The sequence below is a fragment of the Fistularia commersonii genome, chromosome 25, assembly GCF_037954325.1.
Source record: "Fistularia commersonii isolate RoL2024-O1a breed Wild chromosome 25, RoL_Fcom_v1.0, whole genome shotgun sequence".
NCBI classification, from domain to species: domain Eukaryota; kingdom Metazoa; phylum Chordata; class Actinopteri; order Syngnathiformes; family Fistulariidae; genus Fistularia; species Fistularia commersonii.
The window spans coordinates 4441286-4464413 of NC_141308.1; the positions used below are offsets into that span (position 1 = coordinate 4441286).

The window sequence follows — 23128 nt, forward strand, 5'->3', positions numbered from 1 at the left end:
AATCTCATGTTATCAGCCAGCCATGGTATATGGAGAGACCAATCGATGGTCTAAAACCGCTTGTACTTGGCCAAGCATTCTTGATATATATATATATATATATATAGATAGATAGATAGATAGATAGATAGATAGATAGATAGATAGATAGATAGATAGATAGATAGATAGATAGATAGATAGATAGGAACATAATACGTATGATATATACGTACATGGCTTGATTTATTCTAATTTCAATTCAAATTTGCAACTTTAGAATTTGAGATTGACTAAGTACTGATGGAATTCTTTAACGGAAGTGTGTATAAAACTGAATGCAGTTCCTCCCCTCTTTCTTCCTAATATCTTCAGATTTAACATTAACAAATTACATGAGCGTGATAAATTTGATTTTGGTTCCTCCTCTTTTAAGTAATTTACATATGCCTATTTCTGTTTGCCCTGTTTGCTGTTTTCAAAAAAGTCCAGGAAATTATGTACTTTACATGTAAAGCACAAACTTACATGAGAAAAAAAAAAAATCCTTGCAACCATTAAAAGATAAGGGGAGTGATTCAAAGGTGTGCTGACCTGAAAATAATGAATTTAAAATAAAGATATTCATAATCTTTCAGTTATGAAAAAAGTTAAGACAACACTCAAGACACACAAAAATAGGGAGATATCTGAATACCCTTTGGAGACAGGGACAAATGATCTCATATTGGTTTGAGAATGAAAAAAAGAAAGAAAAAATCATAACCAAATCAGTTCTGGGCTATAATCTTCATTTAAATGATTGCATATGGCTAAGACATAAAAAATCTGGAGAGGGGCCTTGATGCCATAAGTAAAACAGATATACATCAAAAGTTTACAAGAATCAGAATCAGAATCAGTGAAACTTTATTTGTCCACAAGGGGCAATTGAAGTTTTCCATCATTCTTCTGTTGTGAGTCATGAAAGTTTGTGGCAGCCTGATGACGTCTTTCTTCATTTTATCCAATGCAGGTCTGCACCTCCACAAGTCTGCTTACTAACATTTGTGTCTAAGTTGAGTCACTTTAGCTATTGATAAATATAGTATAATACCTGAGGTAAACGTTACACAATGGGTATCACTTTGATGCCGGATATGAATGTGGAATGTGGTGCTTATACTCTGATGCTATACTGCAGGATTCAGTTATATTTCAGATTGCTCTGGTTTGAATGCATTTTGTTGGTTTGATGAATACTTTGGTAGATTCTAACCAACCAGACTGATATAGGGAGTGGTGAACTATCGAACATACATTAGGTAGGCTATTGTCTGAGTGTCTTGCCTCTGTCCACTCTGCTTTTCATCAGTATATTGATTAATCTAAAAGGAAGTCTCGATCAAAAAGTAACCATAACATGTTCCTTATACTGTTAAGTGTTGCTAAATTTTTATAAACCCAACTTTCTCAAACAATTATCTAATAATAACTTAACTATGTCATGTATTCGTGTAATGCAGCCTCAGTGGAGCACAGGCCAGTATCTCCCTGAGCCTGTCCCAAGCCCCAAATAAATGCAGAGGGTTGCATCAGGAAGGGCATCCAGTGGAATACTTTTGCCAAAACAAAACATGCGAATCAAACCTAATAATCTCATACCGGATGGGTCGAGTCCCAGGTTGACAACGACTGCTGTTGGCATTGATGACCTACAGGGTACCGGTGGAAATTTGGCTACTGTGGCCCAAAGAAGAAGAGGAGGAAGGTGTGTTCAGAAGCACAGTGAGAAGAGGAAAAGCAAGAGTCTGGGACTGAGAATAGGGACTTTGAACATTGGGACTTTGACAGAAAAAGGTTGGTCGACATGATGCAGAGAAGGAAGGTGGATATACTAACAAAAATTACGAATCTTAGATTTAATTACGGTGTGGATCAATCATTGAGGCATGTTTGAGAGTAACTCCATTTAGTGTCATAAGAGGTTACATAACTGAAAATGATTATTTGGAATAATCAGGAATCACTACACTTATTTTCCAGCAGTTCATCAACTATTTCTAGCTCCTTCAAATGAAAAGTTACTTGAAAGAATTGAACCTTTTGGCAATCCGGCCGAAACAGTATAAACCTTTGAACCAGTCCTACAATCTAATGACTAACTGAACAGCAGTTATCATATCTTCTCAAAGCATTCTCCTCACTCAGGTTCAATGACTGGACCTAAAGGCTTTATTCTTTACCATTTTATTTTTTCAAATTTCCTTTTAAGATAATATAGTCTTTATGCCAGTCTTTGCATTAGCTGCAAATACATACAATTTTACAGTTAAAGACCTTGCACATAGTTCAGTTAAAATTAATGCACAAGTCTCATCAGTTCTAGGACCAGATGAGCTTGCGTGACTAGTGCCAGGCAACACATGCAAAATGGGTAGGAAGAGAGCATGGCTACAGACTGACCAGGCCAGAGCCTGAACATTAGTGCTGTTTTTGTTGTTTTTTTATGGGAGCCACAACCAACCATTTGCGTGTTGAATTTCTGGACCAGCAGTGTAGCTTTTGCCCAGAATGACTTGTCGTACTCATAGTATGGTTCGTGCTTGAGTCATCACCAGATCAGCAATGATGAGCCTCCACTGGCTGCCACACCGAATCCTTACGACTCCTTTCCATTGACAGACATTGTTTTCTGTGATGGCACTGCCTCTTGATGCTTGTGTGTATGACAGTCTTCAGTGGGAGGAGTATTTGTACATTCAACTGCCCACTTCAGAGGGTTCAGGAATGCTGTGGTGGTGAGGGGTCAGGAGAAATATTGCAATCAGTCACAGGAATGGGAGGGGTAGAAGAGTCCGTGGGTGATGCTTGCCCTGAGTCACTAGGTAGAGGAGTACACCGAGGGTCAACTGTGACTGGGCTTGCAGAAAAAGATGCAGGTAAAAGAGGATTACCAGCAGATAGGGAGGTAGATTCCAATGGTTGTGACTGGGAGTCTGTTGTGAATGGTATGAATTCACCTCTTATTTCCAAATGAGCAGGAACACTGGAGCTTCTTGTAATGGGTGGTGGGATGTCAAAGACATCATGTGTGAAAGGAGCAGGAGAAGGCAAATTTGATTCAGGGTGACTGTCATACAAAGACAGACTCGTGTATGTGGTTTCAAAAAAATTGTTGGGAATGCTACAGCTTCTACGAAGGGTGGGTGGGGTATCATGGAAACGCTTGTGTTCTCTGAAAGGAAGGGGAGTGGACTCAGGTGATGATAAAAGACTGTCATCCAAGGATAAAGTGGAGTAGTCTTCTATAGGGACATGAGCGACTTTTAACAAAGGGGAGTCGAATTTCATGTGATCACTGCAGTTACTGATGAAAGCTTCTGTCAATGGCTCAACAGAAGCCACTGCCACGGCCGCAGAGGTTTCATCAGCATAAAGTGGGTCTTTTTCAAGATATCTCTTGCACAGACTACTGGAAGAAGGCAGATCATCATCACTGACATGTATGACACCATTTTCACCCAGGACTTTCATTGGTGATGATGAAACTCGGAGGACACCTGGGCTTTTAAGCCCGGGCTTGTTATTGTGATTAACAACCGTTGTGGTATTAGGATAATTTGAAACTGATGGAGCGATCAAATCAACTACTGATGTGGTGGTGGAGCTTATGATTGCCGCTGCTGCGGTGGATGCATCTTGAAGTAGTGTTTCGTACACCTTGCCGTAATCACTGTTGGTATCTCCTTGGACTAGCACGGGATGTTGTTCTACTGGTTTCCTTGGGGAAAGAACTGGTTTACGGGTGACAGTCTTGTCATCATCAAGCGTCTCTGGTAGGAACTGGTAGCATGTTTCAGGAAGCAGCGGAATGCAGATGAAGCAGATAATTGTGCAACAAGCGAAGACAATGGTGTTAAGGAAATAGCCTTTGTGGAGCTCCATGATTGGTGCAGTCAGCTTGCCAAAGCCACCACTAGCAAGGACCAGACCCACACCGCCACCCCTAAAATAAGATTGAGAGTATTATCAATATCACAGACCCATAAATTCATCAAACTCCAATGTACTAATTCACGGTCATCTATGTTATTTGCATACAAGTCATGTCATGCCAGCTGGACTTGCTTGATTTCTTCATTTACCCCAGATTTATCAGCATGCTACAACTACGCTACCATGGGGATTTTAAGCTCATGAAAACAGTGAAACAATAAAACATGTTAAGAGTCGGTGGGAGTTCTAATTTTTCTTCTATGTATTCTATTGAAATCACACTACAATCTGATTCATATTAAATAGTGGAGTCTGGTGCTGTAGCAACAAGCACCCTCTATAAACAGTCCAATTTGCTCTGTGACCCTTGCCCAGTATTCAAATGCATTAAGCAGAACAACATGCCTTACATAACCATAGATAATGAACTCTGTGTTGTGTCATATTCGCAAAGGGGAATGTCGAATTTATAAAAAAAAAAAAAAAAAAGTTAATTACAGTTGATCTTAAGGCAGCAAGTGTTTTCACTGACTCAATCAAACCAGTGGGTGGAGTAGAAATGTCCTTCAAAGCTACATAATCTTGAAAGCCATATGATCTAATTAATTATTATTATTAATTATTACTATGTATTACTAATTAGTAGTAATTTGTACTACTAGTAACTAGTAATTATTACTAATTAGTATTAATTATTATTGTTATTATTACTAATTAATTTATGACAAATGGTGCCGGAAGGAAACATTTAACAGAATTTCTGTCAAAGTAATTTCTTATATCCTGCAAGTTTAGTTTTTATTTGTTAACCAAAAATATTCAATATTGAAAGAGCAGCTCAATTAGCCATCCAGGACCAAACACACCCACAAATCTAGAATGTGTAATGGCTTTCCCATACTTCTTATAAAGTGTTCTCCTGGTATATTTCCTGTGTTTTAGTGGTTTACCTCATTACTGTGGGTGTGAGCTCAGCAGACAGGAGGATGGTCAGGTTGCTGACTGCCTGCGCAGCAAACATGCCAATAATGGAAAAGACTATTGAAATGTTCTTCATCAGTACATCTGACTTATCTGCAAACAAAGCACGTCATCAGCGGTAGTTCCCATTCACTCACCAGAAAAGAAACAACAATTTATTTGTAACGATTATTTAATCCTTACAACACAGAAAATAAATAAAGGAGGAATATACTATCACATTCTTTAAAAATTAAATTATGCATAATCTTAAATTATTATAATTTTGAAATAAATGATTTATCTATACAGTAAAAGTGACATGGATATATCACAGAGCAAAGAGAGTAAAGAGTAAAGTAAAGTAAAGAGACCCTCTTACCTATATCTAGGTTGTCACTGTACTTTCCCAGCACTAGAAAATAACAGAAATTAAAAAAAAATAATTGAACAATAAATGGTGCATTAACAAAATACATAAAGACACCTAATGAAAATACTCAAGTTATTCAATATTCCAAAATGTTGAGCTTTATAGCTCATTGTTGAATCACAAGTCAAAATGATGAATAAACTGTATCCATAACCTGCTATGTTAAGTCTTTCAATGAAAAGTAACATATCGGCAACTTGGCCTGTAGATAGCCTGTAACAGGCCTGTAAAAGGGCCCCGTAGAAGCAGGTGAGAGGCAGGTGCATATTTCTTCTCTTCTTCAATTATTTTGATTGTTATTTCAAGATGATGAAGAATAGTAGGTGAAGGAAATGGTAATGTAGCTGTATGAACGCCAACATCACATTTGTGCCCCAGTTCACTTGAGAGTTCAAAACTTTCACTGAAATGACAGCTGAAGCACTATAATTTATGTGCAATTTAGGCATCAGCGTAAAGAAAAATATTCATGATTGTAAGGTATGACTTGAATGAGTCGCTCGCTACAACCAGTAAACTTTCTGCAGAGCTGCATGAGTATCTGTTGAAACTGAAATTGTAGAGCTTTTTACTATTGCTGGGGGGTAAGGTTTGATTTTAGGTTTGACTGACACTAATATATTATTTCTCTTCAATCTTATGCTTACCACAAGCCAGTGGAAAACCCTGTTTCAGAGCTTAGTCTTAACTTGAACATAACAAGAGCAGAGAGCTATGATACAAACACTTTGGAGGCAGGATTTAAAATGCACACGCAGTCAAGTACCGTACAACTGTTTTTAGTATCTATTTTTTCACTGGCTGAACAAAAATAGGCTTTGTTTCCTTAACTTTTGTCATAAGCAAGCCCACCAACACCGCCCACCCAGAGCCTTTTTTTGGCCTGATTTGTTGACACAGGTTAAAGATTAAGTACAGGATATTTGTTATAAACATATGCATCATTTTGTTAATTTGAAGAATGGTTGTTACACATTTACCAAACAGTAATTTGAGCCCTGTTCAACTGCACCATTACAAGCAACTGAAAGGAACATAGGTTTTATACATAGTTCACAAGCATTACTGGTGCGAGGACAACATCTTAGTTGTGATCAATATAGTTTATATCTATGTTTTTGGAAAATGTTACGTATAATATTTAAAGTAGTATAATAGGAAATCTACTATTAGAGTTTTGTGTGAATAAAATATTACTGTCTTGGGCTTAAGCTGAATAGAGATTCGCAAAAGGTATTCACCACAACCATGGCTCTGTCACTCACCTTTGTGTTAAATTGTGTAATATAATCTGAAGTAAGGTGATATTGTCCTTTGTGATCATTTTAAATTTATCAACTTTGATGAAATACAGTAACTCATTCTAGTGCTTTTCGGGCCCTGAGTCAAATGATATCCCATATTACTCTTATTGTAATGATACTCAGCTCCAGGTGTATATAAAGACATATGATACTTCATAAATTTAAAGCATGTCACCAGTGCAAAACTGCACTTGCACAATATTCTTCGCCAACATTTAACATTATGACAATTCTCGTCGAAATCTTGTCGTGGCAACTGGACTTGAATTTCTTGAATATTATGACAATATTCAACTGGTCATCAGTTTGATCATACTACAGTTAGTCAAGAACATTCTAATTTCTTAAATTGTTGCAGTAAAGAACCCTTTTCTCTTGGCTCCTACTATTATCTAATATATTATTCTGCATCACATCCATATATATATTCATGGATTGCATGCATTGACTGTTTACCTGTAAATTACCTCCCTCAATTTGCACAAATTAGCACATGTGGTATTGCAGAGTTTACATTTCCACCAATCTTTCATTCATTGTCCTATATTGTACTGATCTGTATTTGTTTGTATTATGTCCTGACATCTCTTTCATGTTACTGCCAACTTGTTTTACTATCCGTATATCACTGTGGATAGCAAAATAAGTACTTTAAATGTAATATGAAACACCTTTCCTAACTGTGCATATGACAATAAACACCTTGAATCCTGTGCAAAAACTTATTGCAGCCTGACTGCATCCATTTTTCTTAATGTATTTGCTAATGATATAAATACAGAATTATGACAGGCATATTTCTCAAGGATTTCAGTGTCACACGAGTTTCATTGGCACCAAAAAATGCTCTTTCTATTGGGATATCAGTTTAGGAATGGCTGTGTTCAATAAATACTTACAGCTGAGCAAGCCCATCTGTAACAGTGCAGCTAATGCAGTCACCACCATGAACATCAGGAGGCCACCTCTCCGTCCAAGCTCTCCCATAACAGGGCAAAGTGCCAAGCAGGATAACATAGAAATGCCTCCAACAGTATAATAGTCAGCAAAAAAGTTTTGTAGCATAACTACTCCTTTAGCCTCAGGGTCCATCATTCGGCGGACAAAACACTCATGGATCCCGTTTGCAGTTAGCCTAGGTAAAGAAAATGTGAAGAACACAGGGAAAACAAAGGTCAATAAAACTACCAATATGCTCATTAGGTCAGTTTTATAATGATGCTTTTCATTCATCGTCATTCAGGCACCAATCTTTGCAATCAGCATATATATCCAGCTTCTTCCTAAAAAATAGTTACTGGCTTTGTTTTTTTGCCATTTCATATTAGGTTATTTTTGTTAAATAAAAGTTCTCCATTTTACAATATAAATCACACCCCGCAACACAGTAAAAACTGATTTTTCCTGCTAGAACAGGCCTCTTTGATGTAGAGAGAGTGAAGAGACCGGGATGAAAAAGCAGAGCGGCACCAATAGGAACAGATACATCGCTCAGACTAAGGCTGGGAGAGCCATTAAGCAACACAGTATTGAGCTTCCAGTTTAAGACTGGCATCTTGCCTGGACAAAATGGTGCATCAGTCTGGCTCTGCCTCACAATAAAACAAGCCGATGGAACACAGGGATTCACACCTTGAACATTAAAATAACTTTCTAAATAGGGATGCACTTACGAATTGAAGCATAGCACACACATATGCTTCCACAAGTTCCTTGCTTGGAGCATTTTCAAAATACATGTCCTTTTAGGTTCCCTAGGAAGAGCTTTGTGCAGTTCTGAAAAAAAAGCACATTTAACACAGAACTATAAATGCACAGATTTTTTTCATGTCAAATGAAATGCCAAAATATGTCATGTATTTTCATGGATTTTTAAAACCCTATGATATATAGTGTTTTCTTCAAGTTTACAAATAATCTCCAGCGGGATATTTTCATTTGTGAAATAAAACCTTTCCATGAAAGATTGTAGTGAAATTGATGTAGCAATTCCAAAAGAATGTAGTGTGTAAACCTAAAGTGAAACAAAATATACATTTGAGGGCTAAGCTGATAACAGAACTTTTTAAGAGTCTCAACAGTACAAAATAAAATCAAATAACATAACATTCAAAGTAAAAAGGGAAAAGAATAACTTAATTCCAAACTGTCAAAATGATTTCAGGCTGAATATGAATGCAGTATCTACCAGACGAAAAGTTGAAATAAATGAGAAAACACAAAACAGTTCCTCATTTAATAATTGATTATCTACACTGCTTATCCTGTATCCATCCTGGGAAATGGAGCAAAACAAGTTTTTTTATCTCCAAAGGTTACACGTAAACATAAACATAAACTAGTTTATTTAAGCATCAGGAAGTAACAGACCAATACTGACGTTAATTGTGGATCTTTGTTAATGCACCAAAAATATACTGTTGTTATGTTGTTGTGTATTTCACTTCACTAGTCTGACCTCAAACTGGGATATTACAGACTGAGCGGCTCGAAATCAACCATAAACTTTGTAGGGGTTTGTAATCCATAATTGGATCATCACAATCTTCCAACATAAATATCAACTACATTTACTAGATCTAATCCTCAACTGCAACATAATTAATCCATGTCCGTCTACACAATGAACCTCCTGCTGCTGGTAACAGGTAAAACATTGCAAACAGGGCAACACCCTTTAGTAGCAGGTGAGACGTGAAATAACATGCGGTGGATGTTTTGGTATCACACTCCTGGTTGCCACAGAAACACACCTCTGCTTTTTGCAGCGTTTTGCTGACTCACGCATGTGACTGTGTTCCAAACTACTGCCAAAACATCATCTCTGGTTTTGTCAAGAAATGATCCTCTGGCAAAACTAGCTAAAATGACACATTCTAAAAAAACAGATCTGGACGCCATTCAGCACACTTTCATCAATAAAGCAATAACACATTCTTCTTCTCTAAGCACTTGAAATATAGTCTTAAATTGGTGCTGTTAAAACAGCTAATTTGGTAGATAAATCTTTAACTTGTCATCACTTCATAGTAGGGCGTCATGGGTGTTTGGCAATAATGACCTTTCGGTCACATAAGATCACAGTATATTTTTCACCTAAAGGTTCACCTTAAAGCCCTAAAACAGGAGAAAAATCATGTTATCACTGACAGCACTATTATACCTAAAACAGCCTGCATTTACATTACCAACAACACACTTTCCTTTGCACTTAACATTTTTGTTTGTTTTTAACTTGACTTTTTCTGAGAGAGCGTGAAAACATCAGGAGTTGGCTTTAAATCCATGATGCTGAGCTCGATTTTCTTTACAAGCAAATCCCACAACAGACCCTCTCTTGTCTGGCAATAACCACATCTCCTCTGTGCATAATTTATTTTCCAATTTACTTTCCAATTTATTAACTGAGACAAAAGTAAATGGGTGAGAAAATTAATCATTGATATAACAGATTACAGATTATTGTAATATATCGCAATACTGCTTTTCACAGAAACAATACTTTGGTTTGGAATTTCTCATTCATCCCTAATTTGATACAAATCTAATTTCAGTGCAATATAAAATTCAACAATTCATGTTTAGGTCATAAGAGGCTTCCAATGTTACCTCCGCATATCCCAATTCAAGGTAAAATTGAGATTTTTATTCTGTTTTTATTTGTACACTACTATGCTTCATTTGTACAAGAAAAGTTTAGGCCACATATCTGGATTTTGGATTTTTTTTCCTTTTGATGTTTACTCTGTACATACAAAGTATAAATATATATATACACGGTGTAAATCGGTCTATATAGTAATTCAAGGATGGCACATTGGTATAGTGGCTCGTGCTTCCGCCTCATGAAGGTTCCTGTTTCAATACTGACAGGGCTTTGTATGTTCTCCTGGTGTCTGCAGGGATTCCTCTGGGTTCTCCAGTTTCCTCCCACAGTCCAAAACATGCAGTAGGTTTATTGGAATATGTGTGAATGGGGGATTGAATGGTTCCATATCTCTACAGTATATATGTCCCTGTGATCAACTGGGGACCAGTCCAGGCTGTACTCGGCTGCTTGCCTAATGATTGCTGGGATAGGTTCCAACCCCACCTGCTACTTCGACTGCGGGATAAAATGACAAATGTATTTATTACCTAACATGATGTTGTGAGGTGACTGGTCTGTGTTCACTTCATTTTCCCTTGCTATAAGTTCCATGACAATCTTGGAGCGATAGTACTGCTGGGTGGCCATCAGCCAACGCAATGACTCAGGGAATTCCCTGTCAAAGAAAGAGGCTGATGTGAAATCACAGTAACACAGAGAATTAGTCAAAATAAATTCTCCTTTTAACAGACTCACTGAGATCTCAACTCCTTAACCCTTAGTATCAAGTCAAAATGTTTACCTAGGGTCCAGTATAATGTTGACTTTGCATTTTTTTAACAAGAACATCAAAACAACTTCCCCAAAAGTCATATTTCTGTAGATGTTAGCAGATGAATAAGTCATAGGTAATGGATGGATGGATGGATGGATGGATGGATTAACAAACACATACACATCATCATCATTAAGATTTCAAATCTGTTTTTTTCCACAAAAAACAAATATCCAGCACTTTTTACTCCCTTGTGCTTTCAAATACTCTGATTCACTAATGTAAAACCCCTTGTTTCTTTGGACACACCTGTGAAGAACCATGCTTAAATCTATTTCATTGGATTTCTTTTGCTGACCTTGTGCTCATCAGCAGTGCTGTCAGAGTAGTGAACAGATCAGTATTTACTGTTTTAGCTTCAGCAGACTCGAGACAAAAGTCACAGCGGAAGTCAATTGAACTGATTCAATGAAGTACAATTACATTAAATTCAGCAAGAAATTTGCTGCTGGATAAAAGCCAGTATTATCAGTGATGAAATTTATGATATGTATCCTGTCAAAATCTCAGATTCTTAGAAGAATGACATGGATGTAACCATACACCGAAATCTAAAAACATAAGCAATATAAATGTGAAGCAACAAAACAGGTGCATGTATCTATTCTTCTCCATTGAAGTCAAGCAAGGGGTAAACTGTGAGTTTTTGTTTTTTTCCCTTCTCCCTTACCATAAGTAGTACAGCATGGGGACCTGGGTGAAGATGATTAACATTTGGAAAACCTGCCAGAAATAACTGAGGAAAGCCGCGGCTGGCAGAAGCAGCTCACCACACATTGTCACAAAATTTGCCATCATGGTCACTGCGAATCGCCACGTAGGCAGGCAAAGCTCTATTCCTGACAAAGAGAAAGAGGGGATAAGATGGGGTATGTATTAGGTTTTTGGCAAATACTAAATGCAAAATTTCTTGTTCTTGAGAAAGTGCCACAGTTTCTTCTGTTGATCAAATGATAATAATTTAAATTTCTATGCCACCTTTGTATAAACTTTGCATTCATTCCTCCATAAAGATGCACATTTATGTCTTTCTGAAAATTGAATATTTTTACACTTACTTGCTTTGATGATAAATATCTGATAAATAACATCTTATTCGTAGGTGTGTGACACTATATTATGTAAGGATATTTCTCACATACAGTACAGTGTCAGGAACAGAAAAGACAAAAAGAGAAAAGCACAGTATTATTGGGTTGAGGCAGAGAGAGGATCCCTTGATAGCATAGGACACTGTAAATGGCCAAACTTGGTAAACAGTTGTGCAAAACATGGGAAACAAATTCATAACCAAACCAGTCTGACAGGGAATAAAACAGAACTACAAAAAAAAACCCTCAATAAATCACAAAAAAAATGACAGATTAAGGAGGGCAGCGACTGGAGTAGCTACCTAAGGAGCCCCAAAGGGTTGGAGAAGAATGCTGGGTTTATTGATAGAGCATCAGTGATAATTTGAGCAAGCAGAAGAAATAGACACGAGTAAAAGGGACAAAGACAGGGCGTAAATCAAAACCTAAAAGATAACCAATTAAGCAAAATGGGAAGTCAAAAGAACCTGAATTTACACGGACCTTTGAAGGAAAATAACTCACTTCGAAAACAATTTTTAAATAAAAGGGGAACTAACCAAGCCAGAATATATTAGATAATAAGTGTGTCAATAAAAGTCCAGATACTAAAAGGTCCAAAATTATAGAACTCCACAAGAGAACATGTCAAAGGAGGGTTCCTTTTGGTCATTTCTACTCAGCCAAGATGACACGGGTATAATATACTCTCAACAAGACGATCAAGCTCTTCAATCATAGAAATATAACATAAGGTACATCAAAAGACACTTGGTGACCAGCAGGGAATTTTGCTGTTTGAATATTATTCCAATCATTTGCCCTGCACGTCTTATCTATTTTCATCACCTAATGAAAACTGTCTGATGCTCAGGGGTATAAACAATCTCCCAATAAACCCTTCAGCGTGACAGTGGATGGGTAATGCCAAGGATATACTCAGCCTCTTTACATTTTGGTGTAAACAGCAGGAATTCCAATTAAGATTTGTTCCCTTTTCACAACATAAATGAGGCTGTGTTTTCTCAGACACTATCAAAGGTTAAATAACAAACTCAGTGAGGGGAGAGCCAGGTTATATTTGCAAGACCTGCTGAGTTTGTAACTGCTAATCCTGTATTTTCTTCTACATGAGCTGCAGGGAGCAAGTGTCTGTTCTGCAGTAATGAGACTGCGGGGTATTTCTTCGGTTCTGGTATGAAGTGCATAAAAACACACAACAGGTTGAGCACGAGAAGAATACGAGAGTATATTGCATTCATTTTGTGACCTCAAACGAAATGTAACATATCTAAAATGAGGTCAAGCTGTAATGAAGAAAAGGTCTGAGTGTCTGAGCGTCTTCGCTTATCGACCCTTATCTTGCAAATCCCACTACATCAGCTTTCCAGCAGTGCATTTTGCAACCAGATAAAACACATACTTCTGGAAAAAGACAAAGATGGCAATTCTCCTTAAATTCTTGAATGTATTCCTCAAAGCTATGCACTTTGAGATACATAAAAACACATGGACTTCAGCTAAGACATTACAGTCAAGCTCTCAATTTGATGTAGTCACCTTGAGTCACATGAGATTTTCTAGGAATGGTGACACAGAATAGGAAGTTTCCAGTAAAACTGAAATCAAAACAATATCTTATCATGGAGCTACTGATAAAAGGAAACTCCAGTATGTTTATTCTATCTTGTTTTTACTTTCTATTTGTATCTTTTTTAATTTTAATTTGCAGTCAAGCAGTGACAATGTGACGACATATATTAGAATGTGACTGCAAAAAGCTATAAATGCGTAGATTTTATAGTATGAGGTAAATTGCATCTTTCAAAAATATCTATCAGTACCTGAGTTAATATGAATCCCCTTATATAGCTGAATAGTTTTTTTTTTTTTTTTTATCATTGACCTGATAAATGATCTCATGATACCCTCATCAGTAGATGTTGTTGTCAAAAAAGAGAAAAGTCGACATTGGGTGCAGAGTTTTCCAAGAAAAATGAACCACTTCTTATTTGTTCGTTGAGGTTAATAAGAAGCCTGTATGCTTGGTGTGGATACAGCAAGTTACGGTGCCACTATGAGACTTGCCATGGCGAAAAATACAAAAAATGCATGGAGAACTGAGAAGACAGAACTGAGGCATAGTGTTGTTGAAATTGTTGTTGAAAATTTTTGATTTAGTCTGAAAAAAATTTCAAACTACTTTAGGTCCAACCCCATCTCAATGTTATTATCTTTTTAAAAGGATTTTAAGCATAGTAGATGGTTATACTTGAGTTGATAAGTGGGTAGGTAATTCCAACCTATCAACTGGATAGGTGGGTAGGAGTTTTTGTCATATTGTTTGGACATCAATAGCTTGGCTAGAATTGTATTCATATCAGTGTTTGGCATATAAGCATCTAGATCTAGACTGGCCACGCAAAGAAACTGGTTCAAAAATGTCCGGAAGACTAACAAACCAAAAACGATTTCCACAAGTAAGTATAGTCTGTGCTTCCATCTTTTGCTGGTTTCTCTGACATCTCGTCACTGTGCAGGGATCAATGCCTGGAGTAGCACAAGGGCACCTCTAGCAGAAATTGCTTCATCACAGCCCCACACAGAATATAGAAAACAGAACAGCAGATGCATCACCCTACATAATCTGATAAAACACTAGAGATTCAGCAGAAAAAATACATCCATTCACTCCATTGTTCCCAGTGAAATGCTTTTCCTGTAACGTCTTTGTATTGACTTATTTTCAACCTATTCGAGCCCAATAAATCTCCAAATGAAGGGTATGTATCCACACACTATCAAAAAATCTCAAAAATATGACCATACTGACAAACGGAATACAATGCTGCTTCCTTTTTCGAAGAAGTTTCTATCCCAGGAACCCGAAGGATCATTACAGTGACAATGATTTTGTTGGATTCAATTGAAATTCCCCCAGCCAAGGGACCATGAAGATTGTTGTTTCTGATGGTCTAACCAGTGATGATGAGGTGAACCATCAATGCACGGATCACCAGGATTTTATCTTCACTTCTAGAATGCATTAGCAACAGTACAAGTCAAATGAAAGCCTCTTGACCAGCACCTGTAACTCCAACATAGTGTCTGCATGAGGGTTAAAGCACACACTTCACAAACCTATTAATGCACTGATAGCTTAGGTCAGGGGTCAACAACCTTTACAATTCAAGGAGCCATTTGGACCTGTTTCCTCACAGTTTAGGAAACACCCAGAGTCACACAACCCTTATGAAATTTAAAATGAATGTACACAGCATATATATATATTTTTTTGTCTTAATGCTGTGTATAAACCAAATATGTGTTGCTTTATTTTATATCAGTGAACAAGTGCAGAGAAAAACGATATTACATTTCTGCATGCAACAAAACATTTTTTGAACTCTGAAAAAAAAGACGTTGGGTTGAAGGTTACTTTTAAGGAAAATACTCAATGTCTATTTGATTCAATCTGGCATTTATGAAATAAAAAAGCTGAACTTCAATTATCCATCAGCAGCAAAGCAAAAATGCCATCGTCTCTCTGTGTGCTGTCATGCTTTTACTGACACGTGCAATCACTTATCAAGCAACAAAACATTTTAACACATTTTATTTAGATGTTACAAAATGCAGCCTCAGGGGGGTACAGGCCAGTGTTTCCCTCAGCCAGCCTCAGTAAGGCACAGGCCATTGTCTCCCTGAGCCAGGCCCAAGCTCTGATAAATGCAGAGGGTTGCATCAGGAACGGCATCCGACATAAAACTTGTGCCAAAACCAAATATGCAACCTTAGAATCTCATGCCAAATAGGTCAAAGCCCAGGTTAACAACGACCACCATTGGTGCCGATACCCTACAGGGTACCAGTGGAAATTGGGCTATTGTGGGTCGAAAGAGGAGAGGAGGAAGGCATGTTCGGACGCAGAGAGAGAAGACGAAAGGCAAGAGTCTCGGACTGAGAGTGCGGACTCTAAATATTGGGATGATGACAGGAAAAGGTAGAAAGTCTGTTGATGCAGAGAAGGAAGGTGGATATACTGTGAGTGCAGGAGACCAGGGGGAAAGGAAGTACGGCTTAAAGCTTAGGAGCAGGTTTCAAGTTGTACTATCATGGTACTGACAAATGTAGCCTCAGGGCGGCATGGGCCAGTGTCTCCCTGAACCAGCCTTGGGGGGAAACAGGCCATTTTCTCCCTGAGCCTGTCCCAAGCCCAGAAAACTGCAGAGAGTTACGCCAGGAAGGGCATCCTGCAGAAAACTTTTGCCAAAACCAAACATGCAAATCAAAGCTAATAATATCAAACTGGATGGGTCGAGTCCCAGGTTAACAACGACCGCCATTAGTACAGAAGACCTACAGGGTACCAGTGGAAATTGGGCTACTGGAGGTCGAAGGAGAGGGGGAAGGCACGTTCGGAAGCACATTTCGATGAGGAAATGCATCTGGGACTGAGAGTAGGGACTTGGTCGAGAGTTGGTCGACATGATGCAGAGAAGGAAGGTAGATATACTGTGTGTCCAGGAGACCAGGTGGAAAGGTAGCAAGGCTAGAAGCTTAGGAGCAGGCTTTAAATTGTACTATCATGGTACTGACAAGATGAGAAATGGAGAAGTGTTTATCTTGAAGGAGGAGTTTGTTAGGAACGCTCTGGAGGTGAAGTAATGTCAGATGGACTTATGAGTCTGAAATTGGAAATTGAAGCTGTGATGCTCAATGTTATTAGTGGCTATGCTTTGCCGGACAGATGTGAGTTAGAGGAGAAGTTCTGGAGTCAGTCAGATGAAGTGATGCAGAATATCCCCGGAGATGACAGAGTGGTAATTGGTGTAGACTTCAATTGGCATGTTGGTGCAGGCAATAGCAGGGATGAAGAAGTGAAGAGGCAGATTTGCTATACATGATAGGAACGCAGAGGGACAGATGGAGGTAGACTTGCTAAAAGGATGGAAATGACTGTAGTGAACACTTTTTTCCAGAAAAGACAGAGACATACGGTAACTTATAAGAGCGGCGGTAGGAGCACACAAGTGGATTATATCTTGTATAGATGAGGTAACTTGAAAGAGATCAGTGGCTGCAAAGTAGTTGTAGGTGACAGTGTAGCCACACAGCATAGGATGATGGTTTGTAGGATGACTGGTGACAAGGAAGATCAAGAGGAGAAAGGCAGCGCGATAGACAAAGTGGTGGAAGCGGAAAAGGGAGGAGTGTTGTATGGTTTTTGGAGAGGAGTTGAGAAAGGCTCTGGGTGGTCAGGGAGAGCTTTCAGATGACTGGACAACTACAGCTAATGTGATCAGGGAGATACGTAGGAGAGTACTCAGTGTATCATCTGAAAGGGAAGTAGATAAGGAGATTGGTGGTGGAATGAGGAAGTGCAGGAGTATATACAGAGAAAGCAGTTAGCAAAGAAGAAGTAGGACACGGAGGCGACGGAAGAGAAAAGACAGGAGTGCAGAGAGATGCAACACAAGGCAAAGGTATAGGTGGCAAAGGCCAAACAAAGGGTGTATGATGACTTGTATGCTAGGTTAGACAATATGGAGACAGAGAATGATTTATACAGGTTGGCAAAACTGAGTGATAGAGACGGAAAGGATGTTCAGCAGGTCCAGATGATTAAGGACAGAGAAGGAAATGTATTGACAGGGTGCTAGGAGTGATGGAAAGATGAAAAGAATACTTTGAAGAGCTGATGAGGGAGGGAAATGAAAGAGAGGCAAGAATAAAAGAGGTGCCTATTGTAGACCACTAAGTTGCAGAGATTAGTAAAAGTGAAGTGAGGTAGGCATTGAAGAGGATGAAGAGTGGAAAGGCAGTTGGTCCTGCTGATATGCCTGTGGAGGTATGGAAGTGTCTAGAAGAGACAGTGGGGGAGTTTCTAGCTAGATTATTCAACAGGATCTCATCGAGTGAGAAGATGCCTGAGGAATGGAGAAGTGTGATGGTACCCATTTCTAAAAATAAGCGGTGAGTGCAAAATTGCAGTAACTAAAGAGAGATAATGTTGATGAGCCATACAATGTTATGGGAAAGAGATGTGGAAACTAGACAGAGAGCAGAAGTCAGCATTTGTGAGCAGCAGTAAGATTACTACGGATTAAGTATTTGCTTTGAGAATGCTAAAATAGTAGTACAGAGGTCAGAGGGAGCTGCATTGCACTTTTGTAAACCTAGAAAAAGCATATGACAGCAGGGTGCCAAGAGAGGAACTCTGGTATTGTAAGAGGAAGTCTGGAGTGCCAGGGAAGTATGTTAGACTGGTGCTGGTCATGTACGCTAGCTGTGAGACAGTGGTGAGGTGTGATATAGGTGTTACAGAGACATTCAAGGTGGACGTGGGACTTCATCAGGGATCAGCTCTGAGTCCCTTCTTGTTTGCAGTGGTGATGGACAGGCTGGCAGATGAGGTTAGACAGGAATCTCCATGGACAATGTTTGCAGGTGACATTGTGATCTGCAGTGAGAGCGGGTTGTGAGGGAACAGGTTGAGGAAAATCTAGAGAGGTGGAGGTATGCTCTGGAAGGAGAGGAATGAAGGTTAGTCGCAGGAAGACAGAATGCATTTGTCTGAGGAGCCCGGGTGGAACGGAGGAGGCCACATGGAGTGGAGATCAGGAAGTTTGGAGGATTTCAAGTATTTAGGGTCAACAGTCCAGAGCAACGGAGAGTGTGAAGACAGGAGGCAGAGCTGGGGGTCTCAGAGATGAAGATGTTGAAGTTCATTTGGGAGTGCCGGGGATGGATTGGATCAGGAATGAGTCTATCTGAGGAACAGCACATGTTAGATGTTTAGGAGAGAAGGTCAGAGAAGCCAGACTGAGATGGTTCGGTCATTTACAGAGGAGGAATAGGGAATATATTGGTAGACTGATGCTGGAATTGGAGCTGCCAGGCAGGAGTTTCTAGACGAAGACCAAAGGGAAGACTTATGGATGTAGTGAGAGGGGATATGAAGTTAGTTGGTATGAGAGAGGAGAATACAGAGAATAGGGCTAGATAGAAGAGGTTGATTCACTGTTGCGACCTCTAAAGGAAAAAGCCGAAAGGAAAACAAGATTTAGATGTTACATTGCCATAAACTTCAAATTTAAAATTACATTTTAAAAAGGAACAAAGTAAAATAAAATACATTTTTGATTAAGTACTCGTTAATTATTTTAAAAAGCCACAGGGAGTTGCATCAGAGGGATCAGCTGCATGCAGCTCCCGAGCTGCGGGTCGGCCTTCGGTCATCTGCATGTCAAGCTCCCTTATATACATCTGCTCCTAACCATAGGTTTTTGCAACAAAACAAGTGCACAAGAAAATATTGGTCATGTTGTCCCTCCTTGGACTTCTGACAGACATGTATCCTGCACTTCATTGTGTCATTACATCCACAAAATTTATGGCCATGTTGTAATGAAACAAAATGAGCATAAATAGTAGCCATAAAAATTGGCCTGTTACTGATTATTTTGTCAGATTACTAACTCATATCTATGCCCTTAATTTATTCAAATTAGCATTTTGTAACAGAAATTTGCCACCATTTTCTACTTCTCTTAAAAGCTACCCAACTATAAATATGCAAATATTACCACACATTCCTACAAGCGTTCTTTACCTGTAGTGGTGATATAGGCCACAGTGTAGAAGTGTTGCTGCATTTAGTGTTACCTATAATTTTATTTCAGTTAGTTCTTGTATTTTTCAAATAAACTATCTCTGGTTTTGCCTTTTTCAACAGAATACACATCTATTCAAAGTCTATAACATTTGGTCCGATGGTGTATTGGTGCATTTTCCAACATGCTCGTGTTTGTTGTGTTTGTGAGTGCCACAAATTGTGCAGGCACAGTTCTGAGAAAGGTACAAGCAGGAGATATGCAGAGATTTATTGTGTAAAGTCTATGTGAATGTACTGTAATATAACAAAGTTCATATCAAGAGGCTTGAGGTCAAGACAGTCAAAACTTTGCGTCTTACAATGACTGATCCACAATAATTTTTGTGTTCAGCCATGATTTCTTTAAAGCATTTAGCATGAGAAGGAGCACAACGTACCTGACTTGGAGATTTATATCAAAGAGAAAAAAAAAAGCTCAATGTGGAGCATCACTGTAAAGATAGATTTATGATCATGCTGCTTTGACAGCTTTAGCCACACAACTGACACTGCCATGGGTTGAGGTCGATTGCTGATCAGATCTCACCCTGTGTCTTTATTGCAAGATCTGTGGTTAGTGTCAATGCTTGTTGCACATTCCACTCATCACCTTAAGTTAATCAAACAATCTCTTGCTATCAACACTGCAATATCAATGTTTCATCGAGATCCGTCCGAGATCGGAGGCAGTTGCTACACCATGTTCAAGTTCTGTGCAAAAGAGACAGCTTCAGCCATTGTCACTTCCACATGATAGCAGGCAAGATTGGCCTATCAATTAGCCTTTTCAATTCTCTTCAAGATAATGACACAAAAAGAAGCCTCACTTTCTCTTCATTACTGTTTAAAAAGTAATACTGACAAAGAGAATTGTATGTAATTTCTTGTTCCTTTCTGCTTCTTTGTCATTTCCTTTATCTATGTGGTTTTACAGGCTATTAGGATCCATGGACTTTTATCATTCTTTAAATTGTATCAAACTCCTTTCACCCTCAGTGATCATTTGTTTTCAATTTATCAAGTTGTTTCTTTGTAGAGGTCTAAAAGTCTAAAAGTTGATTCTTTCTGAAAAAATAAAGAAATAACAAAATATATACACACACATAAATGTGTAAATATATATACATATATATAAAACATATTTAATAAATACATTTATTGAATACGTATAAACTACTATTTCTACCTCATTGTCGAAATGTTTTTTTGAAGTGATTCAACCAGGTAGAGTACGAAAAACGAGATTCATTTCACAGGGGAGGCATATGGGGCAAGTGGAACAGGGAAACTGTGATGTAGTTTTGTCTGTGTGAACAGGCAAAATGGGAAACCCTTTCACTGAAAAAAGTGAAGATGTGATATCAGACAGATATGGTGCACAAGCAGTACCTCTGATCTCATTTTCAAATATTTATTTTGGAGTATCTATAAATCAGCGCTGAATGATTTGTTTCATGGGAACTTTTTTCTTTTTGGGGAGGGGCTAATCTGCTGTCTGGAAATGTAACGTTTGCAATGTTTTTTCTTTGTAATTTTAAATCATGTTTGTGATGGAATAGTAGTTTAGTAGCCGGGCGTATTTGGGGCTCTTAGGCGTTGCAACCGAATGCCACTTGGTAATGTGTTGTGTAACTTCTCTCTCTAATTTTTACGGAAGAAGTGGTTTGGCAAAATTATTTGGGGGAAAGGTATTTCCTGTGACTCAAAACTGGAGTTGATATTGTGTGCACACAGATTTGGATACTGCAACTTATTTGCTACAAATAGAAAGCATGCATTCTTGAAAGCTCTTATTTCTAAACGGTCAAAGGGTAGGACCTTTTGGTAAAGAGTTAAAGACACTTACTGAGAACATATATTGACAGAGTGATCCCAGCCAGGCAAAAGCCTTCAAAGAAGAACAGGGTGATGAATGTCTTGATACTGCTGGACATGGCTACCATGATTCCAAATATCAGCATCAGCAGAATTGATAGGATCAGCACTGGTAGACGACCAAACCTACCAAAAGTGAATGAATGAAGAAATAAATAAACATGTGGTTATTTATGTGTACATAATGATAAATGCATTAAATAAATTCACATATGTACATTTTTTCCAGTTGACAAATTGAGTATCAGAATGATCCCAAAACACATAATGTGAACAAAGTCTTACCTGTCTGAAAGCGTTCCCAATATTATGTATCCTAAAAACGACCCCAGCAAGAAAAAGAATTTTGTAACGTGGGCTCTCCATGCAGAGTCACACACCAGACTCCACTGTAGGGGAATAATAAACACCAGCAGTACCTTAAATTATTTTAATGCTTAATAAATGTTGAAATGTTGTTGTATACTGACCTTGACAAGTCAATTAGATTTGTGTATATCCTGATAAAAAAGAAATACCACTAAAGTATGTTAAATTCCTGTGTCCCTTTAGTCTTCATTTCATGAGTATTAAAAACCTTTGACTAAGTTTTTTTTTATACTTTATCTTGTACACATTGAAAGAATTATCTCACACAAAGAATTACAGGAATTCCACTTGGCATAGGACAGATGGTTTATAGTCTCCTCTGCTTCGCCTCTAAATAGAAGAATGTTTAGATGCCAAAGTCAATAAGAATTGATTTACAGACATCACCACTGCCCAGATAGAGAATTAAAGGAGTAACCTAATTGGTTAGAATGGCAATTTTACAAATAACGTTTAACCTGGATGAAGATATTTTTAAGAACATGAATAACATTTGCTTTGAATTAAATTATTTCCATTGGATTATGTCAGTGCTTCTCGATTATTTTCGACGCGTCGCCAACTATAGTGTCTATATTTATATTTGTCTATAAAATTGTTATACGCACACCTTTGCACAACATTGTATCCTTATTTACATTAAATAAAAGAAAAAGGAAAGAAATATAGATCAACTTGCAACAAAGAATAACTTTATGAACATCTATTAAAATACGCTGGTTTACTGAAGTAGGATTGTCGGCAATATTCGGCACGATTTCGCTGAAATGACTTGCGCGGTTTATCAGCATAATAGTGGTGTAATGTCTTTAAGTGACGCCTTAATTTATTTGGCTTCATGCTGCCAACATTTTTAGACACTGTAAACACTGGTCTTTCCTCGTCTCCCATCGTAGTCACAGTGAAGACAAGCGCTACATACGCTTCGTCTTATTTGCTCGTCTTAGCTTTCGAGTGACTTTCATTTGCCTCATTATTTCTGTCTCTCGCCGCCTTTCTTATCATCCCTGTTAAATAGTTTTCCATGGTGTCTCTGGAGCACTTCATATTTCCTGTTCTGTGCTGTGTTTGCGCATGCT

The 23128-nt window shown here is 38.2% G+C and overlaps 1 protein-coding gene across 1 annotated transcript; it reads right to left on the reverse strand.

The window, feature by feature from the left end:
• Positions 1–2213: 2213 nt before the first annotated feature.
• LOC147218892 (solute carrier family 22 member 23-like) lies at positions 2214–22665 on the reverse strand. Its single transcript, XM_086172556.1, has 10 exons — positions 22151–22665; positions 21966–22069; positions 21652–21806; positions 11749–11917; positions 10792–10919; positions 8328–8430; positions 7554–7789; positions 5300–5332; positions 4908–5031; positions 2214–3967 (listed from the first exon to the last, which is right to left on the reverse strand). The coding sequence occupies exons 3-10, from the start codon at positions 21764–21766 to the stop codon at positions 2743–2745; spliced, it is 2133 nt and encodes a 710-aa protein (XP_086028682.1). The 5' UTR covers positions 21767–21806; positions 21966–22069; positions 22151–22665; the 3' UTR covers positions 2214–2742.
• Positions 22666–23128: the final 463 nt, after the last annotated feature.

Excerpts from the sequence above, each read along its gene's own strand:
- LOC147218892 (XM_086172556.1), bottom strand. The coding sequence starts at position 21,766 with ATGCTGATATTTGGAATCATGGTAGCCATGTCCAGCAGTATCAAGACA. Across the intron at positions 7,790-8,327 it reads TGTGTGCTATGCTTCAATTC|GCTAACTGCAAACGGGATCC; the intron begins GTAAGTGCATCC and ends TTCTTTACCTAG. Across the intron at positions 3,968-4,907 it reads CTCACACCCACAGTAATGAG|GGGTGGCGGTGTGGGTCTGG; the intron begins GTAAACCACTAA and ends ATCTTATTTTAG.